The 15,900-nt window shown below is 47.7% G+C and overlaps 1 protein-coding gene across 1 annotated transcript in view; it reads right to left on the bottom strand.

The window, feature by feature from the left end:
• The window catches only part of GPSM1 (G protein signaling modulator 1), a 151,201-nt gene that overhangs the window by 33,815 nt on the left and 101,486 nt on the right, over positions 1 to 15,900 (bottom strand). Inside the window, exons 10-11 of the mRNA XM_029063160.2 lie at positions 15,109 to 15,179; positions 9,192 to 9,371 (exon numbers count right to left, since the gene is read on the bottom strand). Coding sequence (XP_028918993.1) covers positions 9,192 to 9,371; positions 15,109 to 15,179 — 251 coding nt within the window. The remainder of the gene's footprint in view (positions 1 to 9,191; positions 9,372 to 15,108; positions 15,180 to 15,900) is intronic.

Here is a 15,900-nt window from a genome sequence, read left to right on the forward strand (position 1 = left end):
GACACTTGTGGTGGAGAAAAGAGGCATGCCGAAGGTCAGCTCTGCATTCAGGCCACAGGAAAGCATTTCTCTCCAACCCGCTCAGCTTCTGAGAGACTCAAGAGCCTGAGGAGGGTCGGATTCCTCCGAATGTCAAACAGACTGCGGTTTATGGCTCTGGGCTTGTTGCTGAGAGCACTGTCCTTTTTTTTTTTGTTATTGTTTGTGACAATCCTCTCTAAAAAAGGCAGTCTAGGAAACAAAACCTGCGTTTTGCAGTTGGCCCAGTCTTGGGGCCCTGCGTTGGTCTTCGGTCCCAGATCAGCCCAGATGTGTTTTCTTTCTGTGCCTTTTCCGAACTGACGGTTATCTCGACGCCCCCTCAAAAAGACCGCACAGAACGCAGCCTGGACTCAAAAAGACTAAGGATTTCCATCTGGGCACCAAGGCCTCCATCTAAATAACAGCTTTGATGAATAAAGCCTTGGCCAAGTTTCAGCATTGTGTCAGCTCTCTTGGGAACGGGCCACATTGGCCAAGCCTGAGCTGGGTTTAAATTGAGGATGGAGAAGATGGGAGAGGATGGAGAAGATCGGACAGGATGGGAGAAGGGAGAGATTGGATAGGATGGGAGAGGATGCGCAAGGTGGGGAAGGATGGAGAAGACGGGAGAGGATGGGGAAGAGGGGGGAGGATGGAGAAGATGGGAGAGGATGGAGAAGATGGGAGAGGATGGGGAAGACAGGAGAGGATGGGGAAGTGGGGGGAGGATGGAGCAGATGGGAGAGGATGGAGCAGACGGGAGAGGATGGGGAAGATGGGAGAGGATGGAAAAGATGGGGCAGGATGGAGAAGATGGTGAGGAGATGGATAAGAAGAAGGATGATGGAGAAGATGGGCAAGGTTGGACTGCCCTTCCAAGAGGATGCTCAGGAGGTCAGTAGTCTAATATGACCCCTCTGCCTAGCAGATATCTTTTTTTCCAGACACACCTGGAAATAGAGGAACCTCTAGGAAAGAAAAGGGGCTGTAATTATCCTTATTTGACTGCTCTTGCCAAGTCCTGGTGATAACGAGGGTTGGGAGAGGCTAGCTGGGGACAGACGAATGGGGATTGAGAAGATGTTTCTGAAGGCACTGCTTTTCTGTCTAGAGGCCTGGGGTGCCAAATTTGGCTCTCTGTCCCTTGACTTGGTGCTTGGTGTCTTGCCAATGTTGAGCTGAGATTTATGGAGGAGGGGATGGGGCCAACTTCCCAGGGAAAGCCCCCAAGGGTGGCAGGGGTGGGGGCAGGGAGGAGGTCTCAAAATGAAAATTGGTCTGATCAGAAAGTCCCCTTTCTTTTTCCCCGCAGAGACAGGGAAGTGGTCACAGATGAACTCAGCAAAGACAAGTTAACAGGGTCCTCCTATGCCCCCCACCTCTCTTGGTTCCTTTAGAGTATCTTGACCCTAGTTTCCCCAGAGCCTTCAGCAATGGGGCAGGGCAGGACTGAACTTTACTCCCAGTTCTTTCTGGCTCTGACCTCACTTTGCACCTCTCCCTCAGCCGCTTAGTTCCCTGGTCCAGGTTTGGAAGCAGAGCCCACTCTGCAGGGGCGGGAAGGAAGGGAAGGAAAGGGTTTGAACCACTTTTCCTTGGGGCCTTTGGCTGATAGAAGTGTGAGAAGGGAGAGATGCTAGCTGAGCTAGGATAGAGAGGGGGGCAGAGGTGGCTGCAAATATGCCTGGGCCTCCAGAGACCGACTTCTCCCTCGTTGTGCTGCCCCCAAAATGTGGGAGTTCCCCTAGGGAACATTACCTACTCTGTCATTGGGCAGGGATTGTCTCTATCTGTTGCCAAATTGTACATTCCAAGCACTTAGTACAGTGCTCTGCACATAGTAAGCACTCAATAAATACTACTGAATGAATGAATGAAGCAGGAGATGAGGTGAGAAGAAACCTATTTCAGTACAAGAGGCTCAGGATGGGCCCTCCAGAGAAACTGGGACAGACTGCGGAGCTGGGCTGCCCCAGCGATGGAAAGAGCATGGGCCTGGGAGTCAGAAGGACCTGGGTTCTAACCCCAGCTCCATTACGTGTCTGCTGTGTGACCTTGGGCAAATCACTGAACTTCTCTGTGCCTTGGTTACCTCATCTGTAAAATGGTGATTAAGACTGTGAGCCCCGTATGGGACATGGATTGTGTCCAACCTGAATAATTTGTACCTAGCCCAGAGAGTATGGTGCCTGGCACATAGTAAGTGCTTAACAAATACCATTTAAAAAAATGATGTACAAACCCACGTTGTTGGATCTGTGAGTGGCCAAGCTGGGAAACTTGGTGGAGTCAAGTTCACAGAGATAAAAGAACTGTGCATTTTTGCAGAAGGCAAGATCAAGGATATTCCCCATCAATCAATCAATCAATGGTATTTATTGAATGATTACTATGTGCAAAGTACTCAACTAAGCACCTGGGAGAATGCAATATAACAGAGTTGGTATTCTTCCAGGGTTCCCCTGAGGGTAAGCCTCGCTGAGGAGGTCCATTAGGTGAGAGCAGCCTGAGGGGCCAACCCAGGTGTATCCTCATGGGCCCTGACCTCGGGGGGAATGGGACTGATGGTCTCTGCAGTGCTCTGGTAGGGGGAGTCGAGGGGAGAGACCTGTCACCACAGACTGATGGGGAGGAAGCAGGGAAAATCAGGGAGGGCTGAGACCCCATCCAGCTGCAGGGGCAGGAGCATCTAGGCAACTGTGTGGGGAAGGGTGTGCCCATCCATCTCTTCTGAACTCCTCCTGGTCAGACATAACAATGATAATAATAATAATAATAGTATTTGTTAAGCACTTACTATGTGCCAGGCACTGTACTAAGTGCTACGGTGGATACAAGCAAATTGGGTTGGACACAGTCCCTGTCTCATGAGTGGCTCATAATCTCAATCCCCATTTCACAGATGAGATAATTTAGCCCCAGAGAAATGAAGTGACTTGCTCAAGGTCACACAGCAGACAAGTGGCGGAGCTGGGATTAGAACCTATGACCTTCTGACTTCCAGGCCCGTGTTTGATCCACTATGTCATGCTGGCATTGCCTTTCCTGGATTGACTCAGCTGGTGTCCATTCTTAGGTGGTCCCACTCTTTCCCACTAGATTTTTCTCTCCTTTCTGAAGATGTGGGGTTGGCTAGCACACTAGCGCTGACAGGCAAGGGTTACCTCCTCAGGCTGAAGTACTGTCAGAGTGCTTGGTTCTCTGGACCCAGCTCAGCCCCGACTTGGGGAGACCCTATTTATTTTGTTAATGAGATGTACATCCCCTTGATTCTATTTATTGCTATTGTTTTTGTCTGTCTGTCTTCCCTGAATAGACTGTAAGCCCGTCAATGGACAGGGACTGTCTCTATCTGTTGCTGATTTGTACATTCCAAGTGCTTAGTACAGTGCTCTGCACATAGTAAGTGCTCAATAAATACTATTGAATGAATGAATAGAATGCCAAAAAGCCCTGGCACCCAGGCTTCCCTCTTTCCCTTGCATCCCTCTGGCTTTAAGATGACACCCAATACCAATCAATCTGGGCTCGGGAAAACATTTCACCAGGCCTGGGTTAGAGAGATGCCTCATCTGGTTACAGGCATGTGGCTTAGCCATTCTCAGCAATTTTCCCCCTATCTGGGTTCTAATCCCAGCTCTGCCACTTGTCTGCTGTGTGATCGTGGGCAAGTCACTTCACTTCTCTGTGCCTCAGTTACCTCATCTGTAAAATGGGGATTGAGACGGTGAGTCCCACGTGGGACAGGTACTGTGTCCAACTCGATTTGCTTGTATCCACCCCAGCGCTTAGTAGAGAGCCTGGCACAAAGTAAACACTTAATAAATACCATCATTATAATTATTATTATTACCTTGCCCCAAGTTTCCTCTTCCTTGACCATGTCCCGGGGCAAGCCCGACAGCACCCACAGAACCCAGAAGCCCCTGCACCAGTCATCTTTTCTTTCCACTTATCGGCCTTTCAGATGCTCTGCTCGCTTCTACTTCCCCACAGAAGAACTGGCCCCACATTTAAGAAAAAGGATTATTTTCTTCTCTGTCCGTCTGTGGGTGGGTATCAATGTGGCGGGGCTGTGTTGGAGTTTTGTTTTGAAAGGCAAAAAAAGGAATCATCCCAGCGCTCTGCCGCCCAGCATTTCAGCTCTAATAATAGCCCCCAGCGCCTTCCCAGCACCTTTCCTCTAAGTCGCTCGGAGTGCCAGGAAAATGTTCATTAAGCTTCACAACACCCCCGGAAGAGGAATATTTTTAAGCCATTTCATCGATGAGCACTGGAGACACAAACCCAGGAGTCCTGCTGGGTCACCTCTGTACAAAGATATGTCTGCTTTACCCAGGTACTTATACTGAGGGATGAAAGGACATTCCTCATATGGAGGGAGCCGAAGAGTTGCACGCAATCCTCTTCAGACATCATCTGGGGATAAGAGCCAGATTCCCCCCCAAGTTAGGGCTTATTCAAGCCAAACTGTGAACTCCTCGAGGTCAGGGATTATAGTCTACTGTATTCTCCCAAGTGCTTAGTACAGTGCTCTAAAAACAGTAGTCGCTCAATAAATCCCATCGATTGGGAAGGAGTGTAGGAGATGGGAGGGGACTCAGAATGGGATTTATTTCCCAATCATTTCCTCTGGGGAGGGGGGTTGAGTCTCCAGATTCACTGTGCCCCATCCCAGTGGCCAGCTGAGACTGATCCAATCTCAGCCCTGGGCACCAAACCCCCAAATCAAATAGGAGTCTGAATGATGTGACAGGGCAGAAACAAGCCAAGAGTCCACACAATCTGGGATCCCTAACATGGAAAATCATTGATCAGCTTGCCCCGGACCTGTAACCTGCCCTAGAGAACTACTGCATTCCCCTCCTCACAGTACAAAATATCCACCCTAGGGAACATCCTGGGAGGAATGTGCCCTTAGCTTGTTCAGGTTAAAATCACCCACCGCCTGCTGTGGACAACCTACGTGACCTCAAACTAGCCTGCTCCGCTGAAAATACAAAGGGAGTTCAACGGGACCAGCCTGAAAATTCTCTCCCCCAGCATGGGGAGCCAGCTGCTGAGTTTGAATTTGGGGTGGGTGGGGTTAGCATGCATTGCCTCCCTGGAACCCCCTAACCCTCCAAAAACAAAAAAAAGAAAGGAAAAGGGAAAAGAAAATACTTTCATACCCTGAATCCAGTCCAACAATCCAAAAACTGAGCAAAAGCAAAATTCACAGAAACAGTGGCATTCCGCCTCCTACCTTCATAGCACAACTTGATTTATGTGGCGTCCAACGAGGCTGCTGTCGACTGGGGAAGGAAACTACAGACCCTCTCGGACCCCTCCCCAGTTTGCTTCACACCAGCTTTTGTGTCCCCAGAAGAGCCCCCTGCTCCCAGTGGATGATTTGGGGTGCTGCCACCGTCTCTTCTCCTTCTTGAGTGCTTTGTTTAGGGGACTCCCTTCCCAGTTCTAAGCCAGCGCCTCCGGAGGAGAGATCCGGGGGAGAAAAATGAGGAGGTTGAAGATTATTCCCTCCTGTCTCCTGTTGAGTGAAGGTGCTGTCAGCTCAGCCCAGGGCGGGCCCCACACAGCGGTGGAGGGGAAAGCGTGGAAAAAGCTCTCAGGGCAGAAAGTCACGTGTGTTCTAAAAGAGCTCTCCCTGCCTGTCCCACATTTCCCACATCTCCCGTCTTCCCTGGAAGGTTGACTCTCTCCCCCATCTACTCTCGCTTCTCTTCCCCCACCCCACCTGCCCCCACTTTTCTTTCTCTTTGCTCTCTCTTTCTTTTTCCTTTTTTTCTCTCACACTCTCTCACCCTTTCTGTTTTTTTCTCTCTCTCTGTCTTTCTCTGAATCTCTCGTTAGATCTCCAGGTTGGGGTTGATTCCCCAGGAGGAGAGAAGAGCAAGAGGCAGCAGCTGGACTAGTTTTCCTCCACCTCCTCTCTCGTTTTAAAAATAATAATGTCGGTATTTGTTAAGCACTTACTATGTGCAGAGCACTGTTCTAAGCTCTGGGGTAGCTACAGGGTGATCAGGTGGTCCCACGTGAGGCTCACAGTCTTCATCCCCATTTTACAGATGAGGTAACTGAGGCACAGAGAAGTGAAGTGACTTGCCCACCGTCACACAGCTGACAAATGGCAGAGCCGGGATTCAAACCCATGACCTCTGACTCCCAAGCCCGGGCTCTTTCCACTGAGCCACGCATTGACTTCCCCCTTCTCTTGCTCTTTAAGGCTCCTACTTTACCTCCCACCAGCGTTTTGGGACCCTTCTTTTCCACGTTTTTCGCCGCCGCCTCCTCTACGTCCAGAACACTCTTCCATCATCAGGCCCACACGACCTGCCTACCAGCCAGCAGGAATGACAGGTAGGAACTACCTCCTCGTGAGACCTCAAAGCACCTTACAAAACCCTGGGGTTTGGAGGCTTCAAGACATCTGGGTGTGTCTGTGAGACCTTGAGCAAGTCACTTCACTTCTCTGTGCTTCAACTATCTCATCTGTAAAATGGGATGAAGACTGTGAACCCCATGTGGGATATGGACCCTGTCCAACCTGATTAGCTTGTATCTACCCCAATGTTTTGTTCAGTGCCTGGCACATAGTAAGCTCTTCACAAATACTAACCTGATTAGCTTGTATCTACCCCAATGCTTAGGACTGTGACTGCCACAGAGTAAGCACTTAACAAATGCCATTTAAAAAACAAGCAAATCTGTCAATCTCCTGTTCTGGAGAGACCATCATCCAGGGATGCATCCAGAGAACGAGGCAGTCCACTTTAACCATTCAGGGCCCAGCGCCCCAACTCCTAGGCCAGAACCTAGGAGCTCTGACGGGACCAAGCCAGTCTTTCACTACCTATCTCCTCCCCTCTCCACACACACTTTAAAGTCTCCTTTGCCTTGACACATGGACTTCTGCAGGAGGCTCAAGACAATTAATCTAATCAGATAGATCCCTGGCTCCACACCATTTATAAAGGTTATTTTTAACCACCCAAGTTTCTTTGTTAATATATATTTAAAACCTCCTCAAATAGAACTGGATCTGATCTGAACAGAAGTGAATCTCGTAAAAGAGAAACAACAGAAAATCACCGCCACATATCAAGGCAGAGCTGGCAGAAGCGAGCTAGAGCTCCTTAGACCATGAGCCCCATGTGAGAAAGGGATCGGGTCCAACCTGATTATCTCGTATCTACCTCAGTCCTTAGTACAGTGCTTGATACACTGAAAATACTTAACGAAGACTGTAATTATTAAAGAGCGAGGAAGAGGAAAGCTTTCAAGAAGCAGTGCCCACCTCCTCTCTTCTGCCTTTTTCTGCTGTCCCATCCTCACGATTCCTTGGACAACAAGGACAATAATTCCCCACTCCACTCCCCAGAACAGACCTTGCTGCCAATGAGGAATCCTGGTTTACCTCTGTTCAACTCTTTCATATGTCCAAAGTGGAGCTTAATGCCTGGGAAGAAGGAATGTTCACCAGGATGAGCAGAGGAGCCTCAGGACGTGTAATCCGAAGTGGGCAAAATCAGTCAGTGGTATTTATTGAATGCTTATTTTGTGCAGAGCACTGTACTAAGCACTTGGGAGAGTACAATGCAATAGAATAACACAATACAACCCACACTCCACAACTCAGACTCCCTACTCAACTTCAATTAGAATGGCTACAGGGCTCTTCACTGAGTGCCTGGGGAGGATTCCAAAGACCGTTTATCGGTTCCTACTGGCGACCCAAGACTGCGAGTTGCTTCCATGGCTCCACCCTGGTGGCAGAGAGGGGAAAACTGAGCCCTGCAGGAAAGTGGGCCTGAGGGGGCAGGGGTCCCAGAATCCATATCGAGCCCCTGGGCTTCTCCTCTTGAGAAGGAGCTCCTATCCCCGACCCCCGCCCTGCCCCTCTCCGGGCACCTGGTCCGGCTCCGTTCTGGCTCAAGGTTCGAAGTGGCCCTCAGCACAGAGGCAGCCAGCTTTGACTCTCAGGTGGGCAGGAAGTGGGGAGGGTTGGGGGGAAGAGGGGCAGGGGTAGCCAGTGCCCAGCAGGCAGATCACAAAGAGGGCACTGTTAGTGAACAGGGTCAGACAGGGTGACCCATACTGGCAGGAGACACAACCTTGCTTGCTCCCGACTTAGCAGGAAGCCCAGCTGGATTTTCCTCTTACCAAAGGGACCCAGCCATGGCCGGTCCCGAGAGCAGCTGGCCTCTCTCTATCTCTGGCTCTGGGACACCGTCCTTTCTTCTGCTCAGTAGCAGACTGGCAGCTCTCAGAGGGATCTTTGGAATCTCAAAAGAAGCCAGCTTCTTATTTGAGGGTTTTATCTGCTCTCCGTCCATACACCCCACCCAGCTGAGCCTCCCCGATGCTCTGCTTTCCCATCTGACCTCAGTGAGAGCCTGGTGTCAGGTTGGAATGACCAGGAGGCCTCTAAACTGTGCTCCTCCCATCGTGATCCTGATTTTCTTGACACCAGAGTACAGCACTGAGGTATATAAACTGTGACCTGGGTTCTAATCCCAACTCTGCCACTTGCTTGCTGTGTGATCTTGGGGAAGTCACTTATCTTGCCTCCTCTAGACTGTTAACTCCTTGTGGACTGGGAACGTGTTTATCAACTCTGCTGTATTCTTTTCTCTCAAGTGCTTAGTGTAGTATTCTGCACACGTAAGTGCTCAATAAATACCACCTGAGCCTCCATTTCCTTATTTGTGAAATGGGGATCCAATACCTATCCTTCTGCTTACTTAGACTGTGAGTCTGATTATTGTGCATTTACCCCAGTGCTTAGTATAGTGCTTGGTACATAGTAAAGGCTTAACAGATACCCAAATTAATATTGTTACTTTTTTTTCTGCCTTCTTCCACTCATAGTTCACTGTGGACAGGGAATCCTTCTACCAACTCTGTTATATTATACTGCCCCAAGGGCTCACTACAGTGCTCTGTATGCAGTAAGCACTCAATAAATACGATTGACTGATTGCCCTTTCTGAGTCATGTTTTTGCAGGACTCGGGGAAAGGCTCTACCCTCAGAAAAGGCACTTAGCCTCGGTGTCTCTGGAAGAAACAACGTCCAGAAAGATTGGACCAAACGGTATTCGAGTGAGAGGAGTGAACTCAGAAATGCAGAGTGGCTCAAGGAGGGCTCCGTTTAAAAGCATCTTCCTACCGTCTGAGGGACGTGGACCTGGACATCATTGGCATCCACAGGAGAGTGAGTGCCATCCTGGGGCTTCCTTTCCAAGCCGGGTGGACTCTCCTGATACTTTTGGCTTCTCCCAGGGAGGGACAGGAAGTCCTTCCCTGTCATCTTTAGACCTTCCAGGTGATGGCTGTCTCCATTCTGGTCCTGGAGGGAGAAAGACAGAGCATAGATCTGGTGTGAACAGGAAAGGCCTCTGGGTCCAGGGTGAATGAGATGGCATTTTGGGAACTCTATGAGTGCGAGCTCCCCCGGTTGTGGCTCCAGAGTTACTGTACATGTTAGAGCCTTTCTCTGGGTGCAAAATGCATAGCAGGGTTCAGACTGGACAAAGCAGAGCCATCTGGATTTACAATTAAGAGGGGAGGGAAACTGGAATGGGGTGGGTTCTTCTCATGCTGCATTAACACCTGTTGGCTGTAATATGTGTCCTAAATTCAATAAGCCATGGAGGAGCAGCATGGCCTAGTGGAAAGAGGATGGTCCTGGGAGTCAGAGGACTTAGGCCCTTGCCTGCTCTATACCGCAAGTCCCTTCACTTCTCTGTGCCTCAGTTTCCTCATCTGCAAAATGGGGATTCAGTGCTTGTTTTCCTTCCTACTTATACTGTGAGCCCCATGGAGGAGAGGGACTGTGTCCAGCCTGGTTAACTTATATCCACCCCAACACTTAGAACAGTGCGTGACACATAATAAGCACTTAACAAATACCATGGAAAAAGGTTTTGGAGAATCTGGGAGAAATGGAAGGCTGGGTAACCCAATTGGAAGCTTTGGAACTGTGAGTTCTAATCCTGATTTGTTAATGGTTTATAGTATGACTTGGGCAAATCATTGAATCTCTCTGTGCTTCACTTTCCCCATCCCTATAATGGGGATAACGCACCCAGTTATCAATCGATCGATGGATCATATTTATTGAGCGCTTATTGTGTGCAGGGCACTGTATTTAGCTCTTGGGAGAGTTCAGTACAACAATATAAGACACATTCCCTGCCCACAATGAACTTACAGTCTGGTTCTTCCAAAACACACGTTTCCTCTATGCATTTTGGATCAAATGCTGTTAGGAAATTCGGGAAATTTATGACAACTCACAACCTTTTGGGTAAAACAAGATGGAAAGTAGGATGTGCAAATTACGTGCTTGCTTGTAAGTCCAGTCAAAGCGTGAATTGTAACACACAATGTGGGATCTGTCAAGGCTGTAATACCTGTGTTCTAGGAGAAATGCATGCATCTGCTGTTTTGTTACTGACAAAATGGTTTCTGTCTTTGAGGGGATGGGCAGAAGAGAGCCAAGAGAGTTTCTGCAGGAATTCATCAGGCAATCAGTGATATTTATTGAGTGTTTACTGTATGCAGAGCATTTTATCAAGTATTTGGGAGACTTTAATACAATGAAGTTGGTAGAAAACAATCTCTGCCCCCAAAGGAATTACAAGTTTATTAGGGGAGACAGACATTAAAATAAACAGCAAGAGAAATGGCCGAGTATAAAGATATATACCTGAATGCTCTGAGGCTGTGGGTGGGGGGAATATCAAAATGCTTAAGGGATGCATTGGTGATGCAGAAGTGGGTTGCACGTAGGGGAAATGATGGCTTAGTCATATCTCTTTGAGGAAATGTGACTGTTGTAGAGCTTTGAAGGTGGGGAAAGTGGTGGTCTGTCGGTTATGGTGTGAGAGGAGTTCCAGGCCAGAGGGAGGATGCGGGCAAGGGGTCGGTGGTATGGAAGATGAGATTGAGGTACAATGAGTAAGTTGGCGTTTGAGCAACAAAATGTGTGGATTGGGCTGTAGAAGATGATCAGTAAGGTGAGGTAGCGCCAATGTTAATGAGTTTCACTGGAGGGCAATCACTGGAGGTTTTTGAGGAATGGGGAGAGGTGGACTGGTTTTTTTAAAAAAAGATCTGGTCAGCAGAGTGAAATATGTACTGGGGAGGAAAGAAATAGGAGGCAGGGAGGTCAAAGAGGAAGGCTGATGTAATCATGGTGGGGTAGGATAAATGTTTGGATCAGCATAGTGGCAGTTTGGATGGAGTAGAAGAGGCGGATTCTAGAGATGTCGTGAAGGTTAAATTGACAGGATTTGAAGCCAGGATTGAGTATACGTGTTGAATGAAAGCTTGGAAGGGTCAGGAGGAAAAGGAAATGTGTCAGGTCCAAAACAGGAGACTGCTGTCAAATCCGTGGCAATTCTACAGAGAGACTGAGGAAGAAGGTTGTCGGAGCTGAAATCCTTGGCTTCGCCCAACCCCTGACTCGGCCAAGGCTCAAGAGGGTGGGCCTGTACCTGGACTTAGGGCCTGTTACTGGGCATGATGTTGTCTGAACTCACTTCTGGATCAGGGGTAGGAGAGTGATGAGGGCTTGTGTATGCAGGACAGCAGTGTACAAGTGCACTGTCCATGAATATAGCGGCATGTTTTTTATTGTTTTTTGAAAAAAATGTACTTGTTAATCAGGTTAGATACAGTCCCTGTCCCACATGGGGCTCACAGTCTAAGTAGGAGGGAAGAGTGTTTCATCCCCAATTTACAGATGAGGGTAACTGAGGCACATAGAAGCAGCGTGGCTCAGTGGAAAAGAGCCTGGGCTTCGGAGTCAGAGGGCATGAGTTTTACTCCCGGCTCTGCCACTTGTCAGCTGTGTGACTTTGGGCAAGTCACTTAACTTCTCTGTGCCTCAGTTACCTCATCTGTAAATTGGGGATTAACTGTGAGCCTCACGTGGGACAACCTGATTACCCTGTATTTACCCGAGTAATTAGAACAGTGCTCTGCACATAGTAAGCGCTTAACAAATACCAACATTATTATTAAATGACTTACCCAAGGTTACTAGCAGACTATTGGCCAGGATTAGAACCCAGGCCCTCTGACTATCAGGTCTGTGCTCTTTCCACTAAGCCACACTGCTTCTGAAATGTGTGGCAACTGCCAGTTATGATCTTGTTGGAAATAACCAAACACTCCTCCTCCTCCTCCTCAGCCATCCCCAACCCCCATACCTCAAGCTCCTCCACAGGAGGCTCAAATGGGGTCTGAAATGAAAAATTGCAGAGTAATTTGGTCTGGTTCCCACCAAGGGGATACAGAAAAAACAAAAAGTTCCTGACTTACTGTCCAGCAAAGGAAGGAAGAGCACAGTCACTGTGGAACTTCACAGGATTGAAGTCTTTTTGCTTTAATGGACATGACGAGAGGGGAAGAATGGTATTTGTTTATTGTGGTATTTGTTAAGAGCTCACTATGTGGTAGGTACTGTACTGAGCACTGGGGTAGATACAAAATGATCAGGTCCCACATGGGGCTCACAGTTTAAGTAAGAGGGAGAACAAGAAGTGAATCTCCATTGTGCTGATGAAGAAACTGAGGCAACAGAAGTCAAGTGATTTGCCCAAGGTCACACAGCAGACAAGTGGATGGGCCAGGATTAGAACCCAGTTACTTTGACTCCCAGGCTCGGGATCTTTCCACTAGGTCACGCCACTTCCCCAGAATGCATGGGAGTAAGCTGAACAGGAGTTTTCTCTTCCATCTATCCCAGTGGGAGGTTTCAAGAGCCCAAGCTTGGGAGTCAGGCATTTTAGCATTCATGTGAACTAATGCTAATTAATTCATTTACTCTAACTGAGCATAACCTCGTAGAAAGGTCAAGTCTCTGGGAGTAAGGTTATCTTACTCCTAGGTTAGAGAAGCAGCCTTAAGGTTAAGGTTAGAGAAGCAGCGTGGCTCAGTGGAAGGAGCACGGGCTTAGGAGTCAAAGGTCGTAGGTTCTAATCCCGGCTCTGCCACCTGTCAGCTGTGTGACTTTGGCCAAGTCACTTGATTTCTCGGTGCCTCAGTTACCTCATCTGTAAAATGGGGATGAAGACTGTGAGCCCCAAGTGGGACAACCTGATGACCCTGTATCTACCCCAGCGCTTAGAACAGTGCTCAGCACATAGTAAGCACTTAACAAATACCAACATTATAATTATTATTATTATCTGGGTTCAAATCCCAGCCCTGGCACCTGTCTGCTATATAAGTATGGGCAATTCACTTCACTTCTCTCACCTCAGTTTCCTCATCTTTAAAACAGAGATAAAAAACTTGTTCTTCCCCACAGATTAGGTGCCCCAGATTGGGTAGGGACTGTGTTCTGCCTGATTATATTGTAGCTACCCCAGTGCTTATAAAAGAATAATAACAATGATAATAAGAATAATATAATTATCAGATAATAATACTATTGGCATATTTGCTTTCATTTTCCTAGTCAGGTTCTTTCCAAGTTCTGTTCCTTATTGTTATGATCATTATCATAATAAGGAACAGAACTTTAAAAAGGGCCTGATCCAGAAAATGAGAGCAAATAAGAGCTGACAGAAGCTGACCAGGAACCAAGAACACAAACAAAACGCAGTTTGGAAACCTCAGAGATACTACTGGATTCTCAGAGGGTGACCCTGCTTGGGATGGGGTTGCAAGTCAGGGTTTGGAAATTATAGGCCAAATGAAGTTATGGAGAGTAGTGGATAAATCATTTTCTAAGCTGTAGGATTGGAGGAGCAGCCAATACCTAATTATGGGCTAATTATTAGGAAGCAGCGAGGCTAGCTAAAAAGAGCACTGGCCTAGGAGTCAGAGGACCTGGGTTCTAATCCCAGCTCGGCCATTTGCCCACAGTGTGAGTCTGGGTAACTCACTTAATTTCTCTGTGCCTCTAATTCCTCATCTGCTAAATGGGGATTCAATACCTTTCCTCCCTCTTGCTTAGACTGTGAGCCCCTTGTGGAAGAGGGACTGTGTCTAACCCGGCTACCTTGTATCTACCCCAATGCTTAGTGTAGTGTCTGGTGCATAGTAAGAGCGTAATAAATATCATTGCAATCATCATCATCATTGGCATCAGACTTCCAGGAAGGGGTCCAGGAGGGTCAGAGATGAGGATATGAAAAAAGGGGATTCGGATGACATAGAGGAAAACAGGAGTGGAAGGCTCTCAGAGAATCCTAATAGTAAACATTTTACTATTACTACATTTTTAGACGGAAGAAAGGCTAATAAAAAGAACTTCCAAAGAGGAGACTTTCCGGAAGCACCCGATGCAGAGAGAACTCCAGCCTAAGGAGAAATGGGGGAAAATAATGAGAAACCTAAAACTAAGAAAGGAAATAGATTGGGAACATTCACACCCACAGTTTCTCTTCAAATACAGCAGTTGCTGGATCGTTCTCGGCAAAATGAAAATCAGGTTGAAAAAGAAAATGGTCAATAATGCAGGGATGCAGAGCGCGAGGGAAAAGGGGATGTTTGTAAATGGTGTCACTGCCAAAGTTTCAGGCTTCCGATTTGTGTGGCATCTTTTGACGAAAAGCTGTGAGGTTGTGGACCAGTGTGAAAGCTTGGCGTTGTTCAGAGCAAAGAGGCTTTCTCAAACCCGAAATGATGGTGATGTTCAAAATGAGATGCTCTGGGTATGGGGGTGAGAGCAGGGACAGATGGAAGGCTTTAACCCGCCTCTCCCTCTCCCCTCGCCGGCAGCACCCAGAGAGCAATAAAAGGCCCACATTTGTCACCGGGAGCTGAAAGGCGAGAGACGTTAATGCCAAGAGCCCGCCAGTGGAAAGGGTCGTTTTCAAAACGGTAAACACAGCATTTGCTGGCTGGGTGCCTTTTCAGCTGGTCTCCTTCATCCCAGCTCCCTAGAAACCCTCGACTAATCAGGTTGACTACGGTGATATCTGCTAATTGCAGGCTTCCTGCAACACAGACCCATCAACAAACCACTCCACTGATGCTTAATCTCTCCCGCCTAATGACTGTAAACTCTTAGGCTCTTTGGCCTGCCTCTGCTCACCTCCCTTCTCTGACAATCCAGTTGCACTCACCTTTTCCAAGGGGAACTTCAGTAAATCCAAACTGTCCATACTGTGCCTCTGTATCCTTTTAGGTCTGGCGCCTGAGAAGTGCAATATGCAAATTGGGATCAATTAAATACTCAGCATTAAAATAGAGAGGGCATCTGTCCCATTATCCCATAGTATTCTTGAGATGGTTGGGGGGTGATATCTGTCCCCTTTTAAGAACACCAAGGGAGAGCTTCAGCAATTTCCCTTAAGTCTCAGAGTGAGACAGGATTAGAATCCATGCTGCTTGGCTGCCTCATTCCCAGCTGATCAACCAATCAATCAATAGTTTTCACTGAGTGTCTACTGTATGTAGAGTACTTAATTAAGCCTCGAGAAGAGTTCTCTCTCAAGTGCTTGGTACACAACTTTGCTCTCGATCAATCAGTGGTATTTGTTGAGTTCTTACTATGTGCAGAGCACTGACAAAACCCTTGGGAGAGTATAATTCAACAGAGTTTATAGACAGGATCCCTGCCCACAAAGAACTTAAAGTTTAGAGCATTCTGTAGGTGTTCAGTAAATATCACTGAATGGCTGATCCATTAAAAAGAAAATTGTTCTTTCATTAGAGCCCTTTGGCCTATTTGATTTTATCAAGGAATTTAAGCAGTTTGATAGTCACCCCTCCCTCAGCCCCGTAGCACTTCTGTACATATCTATCTGTAATGTATTTTAATCAGTCAATCATATTTATTGAGCACTTACTGTGTGCAGAACATTTGTCTCCCCCTTTAACCTGTAAGCTCATGTGGGCAGGAATTGTCTATACCT

This window comes from Ornithorhynchus anatinus, chromosome 4, assembly GCF_004115215.2.
Source record: "Ornithorhynchus anatinus isolate Pmale09 chromosome 4, mOrnAna1.pri.v4, whole genome shotgun sequence".
Classification (NCBI taxonomy): domain Eukaryota; kingdom Metazoa; phylum Chordata; class Mammalia; order Monotremata; family Ornithorhynchidae; genus Ornithorhynchus; species Ornithorhynchus anatinus.